The sequence below is a fragment of the Mytilus trossulus genome, chromosome 12, assembly GCF_036588685.1.
Source record: "Mytilus trossulus isolate FHL-02 chromosome 12, PNRI_Mtr1.1.1.hap1, whole genome shotgun sequence".
In the NCBI taxonomy this organism is placed as follows: Eukaryota; Metazoa; Mollusca; class Bivalvia; order Mytilida; family Mytilidae; genus Mytilus; species Mytilus trossulus.
In genome coordinates this window covers 54400964-54419150 of record NC_086384.1, presented here as the reverse complement: position 1 = coordinate 54419150, position 18187 = coordinate 54400964, and the positions used below count along the sequence as shown (strand labels likewise).

Here is an 18187-nt window from a genome sequence, read left to right as displayed (position 1 = left end):
CAAATATAGTTGACCTATTGCTTATAATTTAAGAAAAAAAACAGACAAAAAAACACATAAACTTAACACTGATCAATGAACCGTGAAAGTGTGGTCAAGGTCAAACCAAATCTGCGAGACTGACATGTACATCATAAAATATTTCCATACACCAACTATAGTTGACCTATTGCATGTAGTATTAGAAAAAGGAAACAAAATATATAAAAAAAAACTTGACTTTGACCATTTTACCATGAAAATGAGTGCAGGGTCATATGCCAACTGCCATTTGGACAAGAACACCTTACAATCATTCCATACACTAAATAGTAGACCTATTTCATACAGTTTCAGAAAAAAACCCAGACCAAAGCACAACAACTTAACTATAACCAGAGAACCATGAACATGAAGTCAAGGTCAGATGACACCTGACAGTTGGACATGTTCACTTTATAATTCTTCCATACACGAAACAAAGTAGACATATTGCGTATAGTACATGAGATATGGACTTGACCACCAAAACTTAAGCGTGTTCACTGATCCATGAAATGAGAGTGAGGTCGAGTAAAATTTATCTGACGGGCATGATGACCTTGAAAGGTACGCACATATCGAGAAGTCATTGAACCATAACAATTAGTTCAAGGACAATAGACATGTGACAGACAGAAACGTCGTTTCATAAGGCATCTATAAACAAAGTATGAAGCATCTTGGTCTTCCACTTTCTAAAATATAAAGCTTTTAAGAAGTTAGCGTACTCCGTTGTAGCCGCCGGATTACTATCCCTATGTAAAGCTTTTGGTGACAAAAGTCGCAAGCTCGTCCAAAACTCAATTAATTATGTCAGGTCCTATATATGACTAAAAGTTGATGGTATCAATGACAAAATGTTGTTTTATAAATAATGAGACAGAATGGTTTTTTTTATTTGTGAACGAGATATCAAACTATCACAAGAAACAATTAATTTTATCTTTAGATATTTATTATGACTGTAATGAATTGCAAATAGAAATTGACATATTTGATTTAGATATGACAACCGTTCATTCTGGCTTTTCAAACTCCTCTCTCTTTGCCATTCGTTCGCTTTTGTACAAACAAATAAGGGATGTGCATGGAAGAGCTTATACAAATGCTGTTCACTTATATACATCGGACATAGATATTACCTTCATTGCCCTCATCAGAATCGAAATAATTGATGCAAGGTATATTTTATTATAGTTTCAACATGGGTAGGCATAATATTCGTGTTAATTTAACCCTCACTTTCGCTCGGGAAAAAATAATCACGAATATAATGCCTACACATGTAAAAACTACAGTAAAGTATAGCTTGCATCAATGTTTTTCTTAAATAGCTATATCACGTATGCAACTGATGATGGTTGCATCTGGCTGCATGGTTATGAATATTACAGTTGTTATCCATTCGTTTGATATGTTTACGCCTTTGATTCGTGACTCTCTGTTTCATGTGAAAACGACGAGGTCGAATATAATTTCTTATAACAAATAGAACATGAGTTTTTTTCTATATTTAAAATTTGTTTTCTGTGTTTACCACTTATAGAAAAAAAAATCAATGTATTAACATCTGCATAATGGTCAGGTATCACAAATAAGTACATCAATAATATCCTAAGTATTTAAAGCGCAACAGTATTTTCATTTAAAAATGCGATTTTTTTTGCTTTATAATGGCAATTGACAATCCCAGCTAGAAACGACACTTTAGTTCAGTTGGCCTAATTACGCTAATGATGTGTTCTATCCATTGGTTGTATATGCATGATATATTGTTATCGAAGGTACATCTTAAATGTTCTGCATAGAATTTTAAAAAAAATACATCTCAAAAATTAATTTGAGATATATACACTGTGGATAAAACTGTTTTCAAATACTATGGATTTTCTACACAAACTGTATTGTTATCTAGGTTACATCTATCAAGTTCGTTATCAACATTTAAGAATAAATACAATATTTTACATATAATTTGAAATGATATATACTGTTTATTAAACTTTGGGTTTTTTTCAATGCTGAGGGTTTTCTACTCCAGTAATAGATTACCATACCAGTCTTCTTTAACTTTGTTCGTTTAACTTCTATATATTCCATCGTCACTGCATGTCTGGTTTACCACATTTCAATTCTGGTATCAATGATGAGTTTATGATTGGGTGCGTGTGAAAGTTGCTTAATTTCATTTTCTTTAATATTATTTCTATTTCAAATTCACAAATTGCACTGTCATCACCGTCAATAAAAGAATATTTAGATGCGCATTTTTAATTCCGCCAGGGTTTTTTTATTATCTCATTCATTTGTTAAAAAAATTGAGGTCCTTGCACTGGCTATTTCTATAATCATGTGAAATCGTAGATAGTTAGAAATCAAAATAGAATAATAATAAGATGTGGTATAATAACAATTGACACAGCCCGCCACAAAACAACAAATTACATAGCAATGACATAACAATTTACTACTTTAGGTCACTAAGGACCAAAAACCCGTTTAGTCAGTTATTAATAACGATCATCCATCAATAGTCTTACGGTATAAAAGGGTTGTGCCTGATGTAAAAGTATACAGCCTTATATGAACGGAATAGTAACGTTAATTCCGATGCCTCGTGTAAATATAGCTCGTAATCCTTGCATCAATTAATAAGGGTTCCGCAAGCGGTCTCTTGTAACGCAACTTCTTTCTCCAATATACAAAGTATTTCCAATAGAAGTCCATCCGCGAGCTTCATTTAGGACAGCATCTACAGGACCCTCCTACTGAATACATTTGTTTTTGTCTAGAATAGGCCTTTTTATTTAGATTGGACCGTTAGTTTTCCTGTGTGAATGTTTTTACACTAATAATTTTCCGGGCCTTTTATAGCTTGTTGTTCGGTGTGAGCCTAGGCTCCATGTTGAAGACCATGTAATTACCATTAAACTATGATGGGTTATCTTTACAAATTATGACTTGGATAGATAGTTGTCTCATTGGAACTCATACCACATCTTCCAATGTGTATGATTTATTTTATTATTGACGTAAAGTCTTTTTCATCTATTTATTATAATTATCAATTTCGAAGGCAAAACAGAAAAATGGTAGAATGTGTATTTAATGGTAATACCTTCTATAAGTCGTTATTTAAACTTTTGATTAAAATGTACAATATGAATATCTCAACATTCTGATCATTTTTGCTACATAATTAGCGCAATCAAGTCAACTGAGATTAATGGGTGAATTGACGAATGAATAATACCAGAATGAGGCAGTATCCCGATACATGGCAAATGTATCTTTAATTAATGATTGAGGGGGTAATAAAATAATATTCTGCAATACACTTTCTGTTTTGTGATTTGCTTCACACTGAAGTTGGAATTGGAGAATATACGAAAAATGATAGAAATTTTGGGATACTATGCCAAGACGTTATTCTGTTATACTTATTAAAAACATATAATAGAGATATACGGTCACTGAGCCTTTTTTAAGCTGTATGTTGTGATGCAATGACGCTTTTGTATGGATGATTCGGCGAAAAACATCTTTATGTGCATTGTAGGTCATCAAAATGATAGAATTGTAAAATTGAAAAAAAATTAGAAAATAGTTCTTAGTAAATGCTTTAGAATATCAAAAGGAAAATTTTGACCACCGTTACCTTTTTCGCTGCAAAAAACAAAATAGACATAGTTCATGTAAATTCCTTTTGATTTACTATTACTTGTCTCCCCTTAATATCCTATTTCAAAAGGTATTGAGATGAAGCTTAGATAATCTTACTTTGTAATTTTTTTGGAAAATAATAGTAAAGGACACAAAAAAGTGTTCATTTAAATGAAAATTCACATCACTTAATTGCATTTCTGTTTCGCACTTTTGTAACGTCATTGAAATGTAGACTGACATTTTGTTCTTTTGTGTAACAATCCAAGTTGTTTTAAGACACCTATACTAACTTAACAGCCCATAAAAGCATGTATATGTTAAGAAAGGGACAAATCTTTGTTTTTTTTTTCATAAATAGCTGTTTCAAAATAGCGTCACTGATGAGTCTTATGTACAAAACGCGCGTCTGGCGTACTGAATTGTAATCCTGATACCTTTGATAACTGTATACGGTGCAGGAAATGCTTACCCTTCCGAAGCACCTGATTTCATTCCCGTTTTTAGTTGACATCGTGTTGTTTCTTAATTATTATTTGTAACTGTTTATGTAAATGTCCTTTGGTTTTGTAAGTCTTTGTTAAATCTTTGGTTCTGATTGTTATTGTCTGTTTATATTACAGTTTTTGTCCATTCGGTTTTGATGCGTTTTGTTATTTGATTTTACCATGATGTTATTATGGACTTTCCGAATTGATTTTCCTCTGGGTTCAGTATTTTATGATTTTACTTTTTACACCACTGGGTTGATGCCAAATGCTGGTGGATGAGTCGTCACTGATGAGTGTTTTGTAGACGAAATGCACGTCTGGCGTACAAAATGATAATCTTGGTACCTTTGATAGCTATTTACCTCACTGGGCCGATGCCACTGTTGGCGGACGTTTCGTCCCCGAGGATATCACCAGCCCATTAGTCAGCACTTAGGTGTTGACATGAATATCAATTATGTACCAATTTCTATGAATACGTGTTTTACATAAAATTGTTTTTTTCTAAAAACTTAGATTATTGTTATTCCAGGCATAGATTTCCTTAGCCATGTATTGCACAACCTTTTGGCATTTTGAATCCTCAATGCTTTCAACTTTGTACTTGTTTGGCTTTAAAACTATTTTGATATGAGCGTCACTGATGAGTCTTATGTAGACGAAACGCGCGTCTGGTGTACTACATTATAATCCTGGTACCTTTGATAACTCGTTATAGCAATTTGTGTGAATTAAATAAATAATCATGAATACAGTTTATATTTCGTTTATAAAACGACATTAATATTATCAACGTATAAGATAAACAACTTAGTTGAAAGAAATTATTTTGGTTTATTAATGTTTCTTTTGACGTCAAATAGAAAAAACATTCCCCCTAAGTCATTACAAACCATCAGAATATTATCTTTTTTGATAAAATAAATTCCATATGGCTTTATAAGTTCATTTGATTCAGACAGAATTTGTCTATAATATTTACCGTCATTTGATATCACTATTACAGTGTTTGTTTTAGTATTAGTCACATGGACGTTCCCTTCGTCATCTGTTGTCACTCGACGTAAGTTTTCGTATTTCTCATTTTTGAATTCCCACAAAACTTTACCATTTAACGAGCAACAGAAAACTGATTTTAAGTCGCTACAGACAAACCTGTCTTTTTCTACAGTTATGTCGGAGATTCCTTCTGACGGTAAAGGCACAGAACGTATGAATAGACCTGTCAAATCCATCACATCAATTTTTCCCTTCCCAATATTAACGTATAGTTCATTATTGTCATATGATATTCCCCAGCAAGATTTACTGGTTTTGATTTCACTATCAACAGAACAATTTGAGATATTTGTTATAAGTATAGTTTTATCATCTGTACAGGACACTGCAACAGTATTACTATCTATCTGTGTTATTTGCCATGGATAATAGGGCAGACAAATATGATGGATTTTAGTACCGTCATAATTACAAATAGTAAGTTGTTTATTATCACAATCGACAAACACTAATTTTTCATCTATTTTGATACAGTCCAAACTGCTCGGCTTTATATTAATTGATGATTTGATATTTAACTTTTGACGGAGTATTAAAGAAACAGGAAGGCTGTGTACGACAGGTGTCTGAGCTTCAACAAAATCAGTGGTTTCTGAAATAAAATAAAAAATCAACGAATTATATTAATTCAACAAGCAATTGGTTTAAATATTTTATAGTAAGCCACAAATAGAGGCATTCCAAAAACCATCGAAGAGCAATTAATCCATGAAGAGACAAGTAAAAGTTTATGAACATCGTGTCTTTCTTATCATGTTTTGCTGTTAAAGTTTCTATCTATCTATTATAGTATTTAAACTTATAGGCAGCACATGTTAAAATATCATTAATTAATAACAATAATTCTTATTTAGAAGTTGATGATTTTGACCATTGTGAAAACTTATTTGTAAATCCTGATGTCTAATATCCATTTATGATAGTTTTCAAGACAAAATCATCAAATGTAAATATAACGCTGAAAATTAAATATTTAAGCAAGACAAACTGCTGTAAAGGATCCAACAAACATTTCAGCCTGGTCCGCTCATTTGTTCATTGTAAAAATCGCCTTTTGAGGGGGAAAAACTCTTTGAAATTATTGATTGACTTAAATGTATTTGTCGTACTGATTACTTTTGCCTTTCAGAGTTTCTATCTTCCTATTATATATTGACAGACCTTAGAAACGCAACACTCGACTAGTTTAAGTTTTTCATTTAAAAAAAATCAATGCGTATGAAATAATAAACTGAATATAATGTCTATTCATTTTTCATCGATAAAGGTAAGTTTGTAATTCGAAAATTGAATTGATTACGTTTAAAGCATGCAGTAGGCACAAAACATGTTTGTCTCTTTATTATTGGTGATGTCAATCGTCAAAGTTAAAGACATCTGCTAAAAAAACGAAATTATTTACAGAAAGGTTACCCAAAACTGTGGAAAATGGTTTTAATCCACTTTTCTCCTTCTTATTTTGTCCATTACCACCCATCTGTTGTGTACACCGAAACCTTTATTAACAATACTAAGTTGGATTGTGTGGCATTTAAGCATATGAGACACATTGCTGATGTATATTTGCATGCAAAGGCATCCAACGACGATGTAGCCGTTAGACTGTGTTGGATATGACATTGCCTAATATGATTAAAATTACGTAACGTTAAACTGCATGTCGACCTGATGCAAAGAGGGTCACTATCGAGTTATAACCACCTGATTTGAAGTTTCATGGACTTAAAAAGTAACTTTATATCTCGAAATTGATTTCAAAATAACTTGCACTAAAATTTTTCTGTAAATTTCTAACGGCTTAATATAAATTTCAATTCTCAAACGTAACAAGAAAGAAAATCAACAACTTTTTACAAGTTAGAATATGGCATTGGACCAACGAAATGTTTGACGAAGAAAAAAATTCTCAAAAATATCATGTACATGTATGAACATCTAATTTCAACTCTGGCAATTCGTGCGACGTCACAATTTTGCGATGTTGGATTGTCCGATGTTATTCAGGTATTGAATTTTCTATTCAAAAAGGAGTACTGGAAGCATGATAAGCCATGAAATGAAAACAAGTAAAAAAATGAGTCCGCCAGTAAAGTTGTCAGGAGAACAAACAACACATTTTTTCTAAGGCTTATGTTTCCTTTCACAATGTCCTTGTTTGACAGTTTATTCTCGATTGGAGACTTTAAAACCAAGAGTTCTAAATTGTATTGTTGAAATCCCCCTTTTGATAATTTTACAGATACCATCTCGAGTTGGTTAACCGTTATGAAATATCCGGTGATAGCGGATTTGTTCCAAATGTAGTAACTACAATCCTGTTCACTTTTCACCAATAGGACCTATCGAATAAGACTTTTCCCTGGTGCCACATGTTTTCTTTGTTGTGTATTATATACCACTGATGGTCTGTTGGTGGTTTTCTTTTTTATCCAGGTCGTTGTTAGTTTATTTTCGACTTTTGAGTTTGAATGTACCTCTAGAATCTTTTGTCTCTCTTTGGGTTATGTTTCAAATATTATGTTATAATATGATACTTTACACCAAACGGGGAGATTGCGCTTGATATTCATATAATGAACACTTTTAATCAGTTTAATGGATTTCTAAAGGTGACATGTCAGTAGCGGTTGCTGGTAGTTCTTTCTTTATTAATGTTTCATTGTCATTTTTGTCGAGCCTGCGACTTTCTCGCAGATCCTACATTCCGTCGGCGCCACCGGCGACAAATATTCACTCAGTGGTTATACTTTTTGAAATGTTAATGACTTTATTTAACTATCACTAATTTCTACCAAACTTCGACAAAAGCTGGTTTATGATCAAGAGATAGTATCAACTTATAAATGATCTTACCTTTTCAGGCAGTTACCATTTTTCATACTCCGTCGTTGAATTTTTAAAAAAAGTTATATTTGTTTTAACTATCCTGGATTTGTACCAAACTTGGAAAGTTTGTTTATGATCAATGGACTTACTTTTCTTCCAGTAAGTAAACATCACATGCATTTGGCTATTTATTTTAGGCATAAGATGTATAAATTGTTGTTAATTTAATTTCTAAAACCAGTCTGTTGTAACCTGCTTTTAATTCAAGAAAACAGAAATAAATATTTGAATAAATTAAAAATGATTTGGTTCATTTTTCATTGATATAATAATAAGGTATATTTTAGTTAAAAGTATTCGCAATCTATTTACCAAAATAAAAAGGTAGGAGTGTTGCAGTAATATTGGTGCTTGTTCCGCTTCCGTTGGAAGGTTTAGAAAAGGCTTTGGATATTTTTCTTAATTGCTCTTCCATTTGATCGTCAGTTTCAAATAAGTCCGCCTCTATATCGAAGTCTAAGCGAACTGGTTCTGCAGTTGTTGTTGTTACATTCTATTGTGAGTATTCTGTAAGATTGAAATAAAAAAAATGTAAATTTGAATAGTCGTCAAATATTTTCACGGACACATTTCGCAGGCAATAAAATCAGAAGAGGTGTTTTTTTTCTATTATATACTTTATCAAATTCTTTACCGACAGTTTTGTCTATTTAGATATATACATTGCAAGAACGTATTTTGAAAGTTTTCTATAGAATTTATCTATTTTTTATACTGTGACATGTTTTCATATTGTGTTCTTGTACCATGTGAATATTATCTTTTAAATAACATAGATGATGTTTTCTGTGTACAAGTCGGTGTTTACAATCGTTGACTATCGATTGCATGTGGACAAAACATGATTTAAACTACAATGCAAACATTGAGTTTTATCAATGAGAACGTAACTGTGTTTACGTGTAAGTTACACTAACACAACACTGAATTTATGTCAATGTGAACACGGCGTAGGTTTTATATGTCACATATGTGGGATAAACACATATCGGATATCAATCGAACTTATAAAATTGAACATCAATAAATCTGTGATGTTATTACGGGTTTTAAATATCTATATGCAAAGTATGCAACTGTTTAAAATTGAGATTTTTAAAGAAAACTATTAATCAAACTATAATTCAACTTTATCAAATATTTGAATGTTCCAAAATCAATCACGTTTCATACATGTACATGTATACATATACATGCATAAGGCCAACGCAGTTTATATATTACTAAAGATATGCATATATGTGGGTTTTTTTTATTTTATTTTGAAGCTTTTTATATAAAATACTCTACTGAGGTTAAGAAAAAAATAAAATCGCTTGAATGCTTCCGTTGCCATGGTTGTGCCAGTAGAACATATGCTAATGTGTAGCGTGCGTTTAGCGGTGCTTTGAACTGATGCTCTCCAATTTAGTATTTTATTTTGCCTTTTCCAAATTTTTTTGATTGGAGCTTCTTTGATGTTTAGATGAAACGTGCGTCTAACGTACTTAATTTGAATCCAAGTATATATGATGAGTTCATATCTTTTAAGTGTAATTGCCACGCTTTTTGTACGTTACATATGTCGTGCGCCAACTTTTCAGGCGTGCAAAAAAATGTGTATTTATCCATCAATTTCCAGTGTCGATTGAAATTTCCAACCCTTTATCCCGGTAAAATGAAAGTTGATTTTGTTTAGCCCTGAAAATGCATGAAATGGAAAATGAATAGTTCAAATCAACATCGATAAAATAATCAATCATGAACTCTTACATTTAACGTATTACTTTTGCTTATTTTATTCAGCACTTCACACATATTATTTCTAAAAATTTGCTGATTGCTAAGAAAACCAAACAAATAATTAGAATTCATATGATTAGGTTACCGCTTGAAACAATCTTTTGAAATATACAGTACTAAACATACATGATAAACATAGTATCTTAATATCATAGCTTTGATATTCAGGAACTACTAGTACAAATGACAAACCTTCTACGGGTAAAATAACCATATCAATGCTCTCAATAGAGGATGTCTGAATGATCTTCAAAATTTTCCCAATAAATAAAGACAAGGTGGATTGCAATATCTCATTTGTTTCCATCATTTCCTGGAATATTTCTACATTCAGAACAATACTTCCCCGTGTGGCAACAATGAATTCAATTCCACTTAAGTCTTCATTAATCTCCGTTTTAAGGGAATTTAGAATATCAATAGTATTCCCGATATCAGATTCTTTTTGGAAGATGATCTGTACACGGACTTTTCGTCTTCCTACAAAAAGAAATTAAATATTGTGATAAAGTTCGGTACATCACATTGAAACTTTAATATACAAGGATGAATGTTTTTAGCAAGGTCATACCAAAAATATATACCCTCGAGGGGTTCATAGTAAAATCTCAAAAACGCCCCAAAACAATCAAAACGGACAACCACTAATCAAATGGCAAAATTAAAAGTCAAAAACATCAAATGAATGGATACCAACAGTTATATTCTTGAGTTGGTTAAGGCATTTTCTTATGTAGAAAACGGTGGATTAAACTTGGTTTTATAGCTAGGAAAACCTTTCACTTGTATGACTATCGCATCGAATTCTATTAACTTGACGCCGATGTGGGAACAAAGCAAACAGATATAATAGTTTAAAAATGTCTTTTAATAGGGGTACAGCAGTCTATTGTCTGTTTAAGAAACTGCTTAATATTCAAAAGAAATGAAAAGCTGATAGTTTACAATACTTTCGTTAGAAATTAAACAAAAAGCAATCACAAAACGAGGGATATGCTGTCAAATGTTCAAACTAGGGTTTCCAATATGTATAGGTTTATAACGCCTGAATGTCATTGCTTAAAATGTCAAATTTCAACCATCGATTTCTCATCAATAGCATCATATGGAAAATTAAAGAGCATTGATTGACCGGTTTATGAATAGGTGCACAAAAACTACTTTATTTTTAACTTTTTTAACTTCATAAGCGGTATAAATTAAAATCATACATTTTGAACTTGACCTCCCATTGTGTCATTCTTTACAATATATTATAATTTAGAATCCATTGTAGAAGATTCCATAGCTTAACTTGCAATTTGGCAATGTTGCAAGGAACATAACCCTAAAGGGTAAAAGTCGTAAGAATCGTACTTGATCTCCATTTTGTCATTAGAATAGTCATTTGAAAATCATTGAATAACAAATGAATAAGCGGCCGAAGTAACTGCACGGACATTCAAGTGCCAAACTCTCGCCTTACTTAACCAATTAATAGCTTTTTGGAAATTGAAGGAACGCATGCATCACCTGCCGTAGAATCAATAATGAGTCGGAATTCAAAAATAAAAAAATAGTACACCCTTAGTAAAACAAGGGACTAGCCGAGTGTGCTTGTATCTTAAAACTGCAAACGAATGTTTTTTAGTGAATTGAGACAGAGTTACATCGTTTCCGTCAATTGGTGATGGTAACCGTAAAATGTATGAAGTGTCGACTATGGTCGTTATTCTGCACAAATTTGTTGGAAAAAGTTATCTGTGTTTGAAACACGCTTAAAACTTCGTATTATGTGACCAAGCATGAGCACTTACTATACATTGAGATAGACAAACATCATATGATTGTGTAGCGATATGTTTCTACTGAAAAACGTAAGTATACAATTTGAAAATTGTTATCATCCAATTTGTCATTGATTCTAGTTGGAAGACATTTTTCTGTGTCAATATCGAGTAAATGATCAAGATACATAATTGACCCTCTAATTTCTAATGTATCTTTATTTGCAAGTTTACTGGAATTAATTGGATGCAACCACCTACTAAAATGAGGGGAACACAGATGTTTTCCGACGTAGTCGGTATATAGTTTCGGTTTGTGGCCTTTGAGCTTAAGGACGCTTAACTATGGCAACAGAATACGCATGCTCGAAAATCCTTTCTGTCATTGGACAAAATGCTGTCATGGTGGGTGATTTGGTGGTGTTTGAAAAACGTCTCGTTAATTAAATCGTGATGGAAAGGAAAGTGAAAAACTAATATTAAAACTAGATCTAACAAAGATTTATAATTTTATTAAAATAATTGTTTCTCCAATAGCTCTTTGCATCAATGACAGCTGTTTATTCGGGACAATTATATAATTGTTAATGTAAACTCTGTTTTACGAACGTACATGACTTTTAGAACGTACCTACGCATGTGAGATTTCCGCGGGGTTTTGTAAAGATAATAGCATCGAGAATACTGAACACAAACAGAGAAAACGTTACTTAATTAAAAATGGTAAATCACTTATTAAAATATAATCAGAATATTCACAAAACAATTTGTTACTACGTCGAATATCTTTTTTAATGATAGTTCTTGTTGATATACCTTTTTATTATTTCTTTGACGGATGAAGAAAAGTACTAGATACCTAGTTATTCATAAATGAATCTCCCTAATGCAATGTTGTAGTTACGCTGTTTAAAATCAACATAAAAAAAATAGAATATTTACTTTAACAATCTGAGAGAGTAAAACAATTCTTATATTTATGTTTGTGCCATTAAGAGTTTTGAATAACAAATGAGTGCAACCAGCAGTCATAAAACTTCTTCGGAAAACTTATATTTGATATTTTTTTCATTCCTTTTCTTTTCACTGATTTAATGTCGACTGTTTCTAGATAGGTACATGACAACGGTGTGTCAAGCGTTCCTGTCATTTTTGTCTATATTGATCTTGCGTTTGTCATAATATACTCGGCTTTATAACATTTTCGTTAGACTTGAACAGACAAACTGCGAACATTTAGGCATTATACCTACCTTCTATTTTTTCGCTCTTCAACATTGATCTTAGATTCAACAAGCATCTATCGAAACTGTCTCCCCAGAAAAACTTTATTGGGTGATTTTCGAATCTCACTGTGAATTCAAATATGTAAAACAAATATTAATATATGCTGCATATTCCTCAACCTACTATATTATAAGAGTGTATGCACTGTAATGTCTCGCTATCTTTACTGACCATTCTGTTTTATGTTAAAAGTTTTAAAGAATTTAAGATACAGGTTTTACTACTGGCATCACATGAACTTTACATTTTTAACGATCTATGGTAATGAGGTCAAGATCTAAATAATCCTGTCAGACAGATATGCACACCTTAAACAAATGTATACAACACATAAAGCTAGTCCGCGTACAACACATAATCAAACGCATCTAGTAAACCATAAACATAATAACCAACAATTGATACCTTTGAGGGAAAAGTCATATATACAATTAAGAATACGTAGAACGTAATCTAGACAAGTTGACATGAATGAGTTAAGCATGTCATGAAAATGGGATAAAAAGATACCAGAGGGACATTGAAAATCGCATGTCAAAAATATACAGACATTGCCACGACTTAATATGAAAGTTATGAATAATTTTGCGTGTGCACTTATGTTTTGTTGATTGAGTTATACATTGAATAAAGAAAGATAAACAAATATAAACTCAATATTGAGCAATAAACTATAATAAATGAGTTAACGGTCAAGAAAAACATGTTAGACTGAGATGCACATAGTAAAATATTGCATACAACAAATATAGTTGCCCTATTGCATTCAGTATTAGAAAACAACAGCTGAACCTATAAATATGGTCATGGTTAGATTACAACTGCCATATATTTATTTTATTATTCATAATAAAAGAAACATCATCATTACAAAAACTCTAAACTTTTCAAGTAGTCACTGTACCATTAAAATGAAGTTAATGACAATGGACAAATGACAGACGGAAACTTCATAACAACAGACATCTATATAAAAAGTATGAAGCATCTAGGTCGTACACCTTCAGAAATACAAGGCTTTTGATAAGTAAGCTATCGCAGCTGTCAGATCACTATTCTTATGCCGAGCTTTCTGAGACAAAGTCGCTTGCTCGACAAAAATGGGTAGCTTCATTCAACCTGATCAAACAAACTCATTACAATGTATATCAACCAATGACACGAATATATGAACGAAATCACATATTCTTAACTTTATTGTATGTGTGAGAAGTGGTGGGTTCAATATGATCTCATAGGTAGCTTAACAGCCTTATCTTTGTTTGTAGTGTGAGCAAGGCAAACATGAATTATTGGCTATGGAGACAACAATTGGGTGAAGCACTCATCCTTTATGAGCCTTCATATCTTACTTCCCTGTCGCGACTAGATGTGGTCATGTAATAGCAAATGAAAGATATCACCAGTTAAGCAAATATTTACTGTCCGACGGGGGAAATCCAGGGTTGGAAATATTTTATACCACAGCCAACCCTTCAGATCATAAGGTATTCAAAACAAGGAATTAGTATTGCCTTAAGATAACTATTACATGTATATCTCACATCTCAAGTTCTCCAGTTCCTTCAAGCTGTTGTTATATTTGATCTGCATTTGAATATCCATCCTGCACGTCTGATGTGAAATGATCTGGCACTCATAATTTGCCTTTTGGAAAAAGTTGCGATCTATTCTTTTGCCAATACCACAAAACTGATCGAAGTAATTATCAAATTCCCCCTTCGTCATTGTTGTACTGCTGCGATGGGCTAGCTGGTTTCTATAGCGACGTATACGCTCTACATCATCTGATAATTGTATATCTTTTTTGTCTGGAACATTTCCCCATCCTTTTGAAGGGGTTGAAACCAACTCAAATTGTCTCAACAATTTATAAATCAATGAAATATCGAATGAATCGTAGGAATTTGAAGATTGTAATTCACGTAAGCAGTTTCTTTGGTCTGCAGAGAAACTACATTGATGTGGATTGCACTTTTGATATAATTCTTTTGGAGAAATAGTTGAACGTATGATATCTCGAAAGATATTTGGAAAAGTATCAATGATAGCCAGCGACATCCTTGAAATACGTTCTCTGTTCTCGCTCTCATCATCAACAATCTGTGTTACTGCAATAAAAAACACAAACATTTTATTTTAATGCTATCACAAATATATTCATTTCTAATGTGACTTTCAAAAAAATCATCCAACTTCACAAGTTTATTACAGATGGAATGTTATCACCTCCTTTCAAATCAAGAAGCAAAAACAAACTTGATTTGATCGCTTTGAAATAAATGTAGTATGAAAAATAAACTTCATTACCATCTTCAGTGCATATTTTGATAGATTTCTTTTAAGACTGAATTGCTTGTTTCTTATTGGGAGTAGCGATATTTTTTTTTTGGATAAAATATCATTTGCAACATAGGACATGTAGGAAGTCATTTTTGGTATAGTATATCTTAACTTTGAAAAAAATACCACAAGCGTATGATAACATATATTACTAGACAATTAGACCAGCTATTGTTTAAATACTCTCTTTTGCGACTTGTTCCATTTCAGAGTTTGTATAACTTTCAGTGTTTTTAAAGTCTTTCCATTGTTTATGATTTCCCAGATTTTTATTTTCCTCATCACGTAACTTAGCAAAATGACATTTGTTAAAAGCAGTATTTTTATATTCATATTTTTTTATCAATCTTGTTGATAAAGTCGTACGGTGTCAGCTAGATGTGTATTTAAATCAATAACTGTTTTTTGTTTTTTTTTATTTCTATACACCCAAATCAGTTTATCTATTGTATATAGTATAAGAAAAAAATAAAAGTTGACCACTGAACCATGAAAATGAGGTCAAGGACAGATGACACCTGCCAGTTTTACATGTACACCTAACAGTCCTTTTATACACCGAGTATACTGGACCTATTGCTTATAGTATCTGAGATATAGACTTGACCACCAAAACTTAACCTTATTCACTTATCCGTTAATTGAGGTCAATGTCAAGTGAAAACTGTCTGACGGGCATGAGCATCTTACAAGATAATCACATACCAAATATAGTTATCTTATGATTCATAATAATTAATATTAAAAATTTGTTACCTTTTTTCGAGGCGGTCACTCAACCATGAAAATATGATCAAGGACAATGGACATGTGACAGACGGAAACTTCGTAACATAACGCATCTATATACAAAGTATCCAAGTATTCCACCTTCTAAAATACACATCTTTTAAGACGTGTGATAACGCCGCCACCGCCGTAGTTACCGTACCCGCCGACGCCGGATCACTGTCCCTATTACGAGCTTTCTGCGACAAAAGTCGCAGGATTTTTGTCGCAGGCTCGACAAGAAATTGCAGTTTTAACAGTTTAGTGATATTTTAGCAAACCCGTTGCATTCCAATGTTTGTATCATTATTCGTAAGTCGATTATTTATTTATTAGACATGTATCATTATTGATTTTTTTAATGTTGATTTCAATTTGAATTCTGTTTAATGTAACTTACCATCAATTTGAATTCTAATAGTTTAATGTAACTTACCATCAATTTGAATTCTAATAGTTTAATGTAACTTACCATCAATTTGAATTCTAATAGTTTAATGTAACATACCATCAATTTGTTTGAACAGTGCAAGATCTTGAAGAATTTTAGTTGAATTTATATCAGACTGGAAAATTGTGTTGTATAATTTAGCGCAAAAATCTTGGTGAAGGAATTTATCCACTCTACTTAGTATCTTTTGCACTCTCTTCTGAAATCCTTCATAATAATTATCAGAAACGTCATCAAACTGTTTACAGATAACTTCATTTGTTGCAATAAGTATTCGTTGAATATCATCGGCGATTTCAAAATCTGTATCGTTTGGGGATACTCCCCATTTACAAGACGGTTCTAAAATTAGATTTTCATACCGTAATATTTTATAGCATAATTCTATTGTGAACTCATCTATATTTGGCAGTTTTTCCATGACGCATATTTCTTTTTCTGTTAGAGATGTGCGTATGTCCTTTAGTCGATATTTTACATGTAAAGCTCTAGGACTTATACATTCCTTTAAGATTATTTGCATAACTTTTGGTAAGATTTTCAAAACAATATTGCCTAGTTTTGCTTGTCTCTTTTTGCATGTGTCAGACATATTCCTGATTCTAAATCTCCGTGATATAAACTGAAAAAAAAACATGTAAGGAAAGTTGCATGTAGTATGATTCAAAGTCATAAATTGATAAAAGCATAACATAATTATAATATGATTCGCATATCTGTTAATACTTGAACTGCATTGTTTAATTATAGTTTTTCTCTTGGTTTACACTTCGACAAACTATGTATCTGGAACTACTTTGATAACCTTTATTGTGATTTATTCGTGCCAATACACATGCAGGGATCCTGTGAGTTTCGGCAAATTGATATTGAAAAACAAAAAAACCTAACAGTTGTTTCTAATTTAATGCATATATATATGTATAACAGAAAAGAAATAATGCAGAAGAGTTTGAAAATGTATAACTATAAATTCGTATAAAATTCCGGGACTTTCACGAATGAATTGGCTAATTTTCCTCATGGCACAACACGACGTAATACGAATGAAAACTTTCAAGCGAAAGATTATATCGGTACATCATCCCTTCGTTAATTTTACGGACGCCATCACGAGTTGGTTGACCGTTATGGTATAACCGTTTCACAAATGATATCGGATGTGTTCCTTGCGTCGTAACTACAATCCCCTTCCCTTTCATGAATTTGACCTACCGAGTTAGACTATTTACCGGATTTGTAATCACATAAGCAGCACGACGGGTGCCGCATGTGGAGAAGGATCTGCTTACCCTTCCGGAGCACCTGAGATCACCCCTAGTTTTTGGTGGGGTTCGTGTTGTTTATTCTTTAGTTTTCTATGTTGTTTCATGCGTACTATTGTTTTTCTGTTTGTCTTTTTTTCATTTTTAACCCATGGCAATGTCAGTTTGTTTTAGATTTATGAGTTTGACTGTCCCTTTGGTATCTTTCGTCCCTCTTTAAAGCTTCAGATGCGGATAATATCTCATTAAAATGAAGTTTTTGAGGTTGTAGCTTTTTCATTTCAGATTCTATTGCATTTATTAAACATTTAGGGTTTTTTAAAAAGTCAAGACGACGGCTTATATTTACTTCTTAGCTACGACACGCCATTCTGCCTATACTGGTATTTAATGTAGACATCAACA

General features: G+C 32.2%; 2 protein-coding genes across 2 annotated transcripts; both read right to left on the bottom strand.

The window, feature by feature from the left end:
* Nucleotides 1-5058: 5058 nt before the first annotated feature.
* Nucleotides 5059-12998, bottom strand: LOC134693727 (uncharacterized). Its single transcript, XM_063554627.1, has 4 exons — nucleotides 12922-12998; nucleotides 10095-10382; nucleotides 8433-8627; nucleotides 5059-5826 (listed from the first exon to the last, which is right to left on the bottom strand). Exons 1-3 carry the CDS (start codon nucleotides 12944-12946, stop codon nucleotides 8614-8616), a joined length of 327 nt encoding a protein of 108 aa, XP_063410697.1. The 5' UTR covers nucleotides 12947-12998; the 3' UTR covers nucleotides 5059-5826; nucleotides 8433-8613.
* Nucleotides 12999-14482: 1484 nt separating this feature from the next.
* On the bottom strand, nucleotides 14483-17109 carry LOC134692586 (uncharacterized). The gene is made up of 2 exons (XM_063553043.1): nucleotides 16575-17109; nucleotides 14483-15066 (listed from the first exon to the last, which is right to left on the bottom strand). Exons 1-2 carry the CDS (start codon nucleotides 17107-17109, stop codon nucleotides 14483-14485), a joined length of 1119 nt encoding a protein of 372 aa, XP_063409113.1.
* Nucleotides 17110-18187: the final 1078 nt, after the last annotated feature.

Excerpts from the sequence above, each read along its gene's own strand:
- LOC134692586 (XM_063553043.1), bottom strand. The coding sequence starts at position 17,109 with ATGTCTGACACATGCAAAAAGAGACAAGCAAAACTAGGCAATATTGTT. Across the intron at positions 15,067-16,574 it reads ACTGTTCAAACAAATTGATG|TAACACAGATTGTTGATGAT; the intron begins GTATGTTACATT and ends TTTTTATTGCAG.
- LOC134693727 (XM_063554627.1), bottom strand. The coding sequence starts at position 12,946 with ATGTTGAAGAGCGAAAAAATAGAAG. Across the intron at positions 10,383-12,921 it reads GAAGAGCGAAAAAATAGAAG|GAAGACGAAAAGTCCGTGTA; the intron begins GTAGGTATAATG and ends TTCTTTTTGTAG.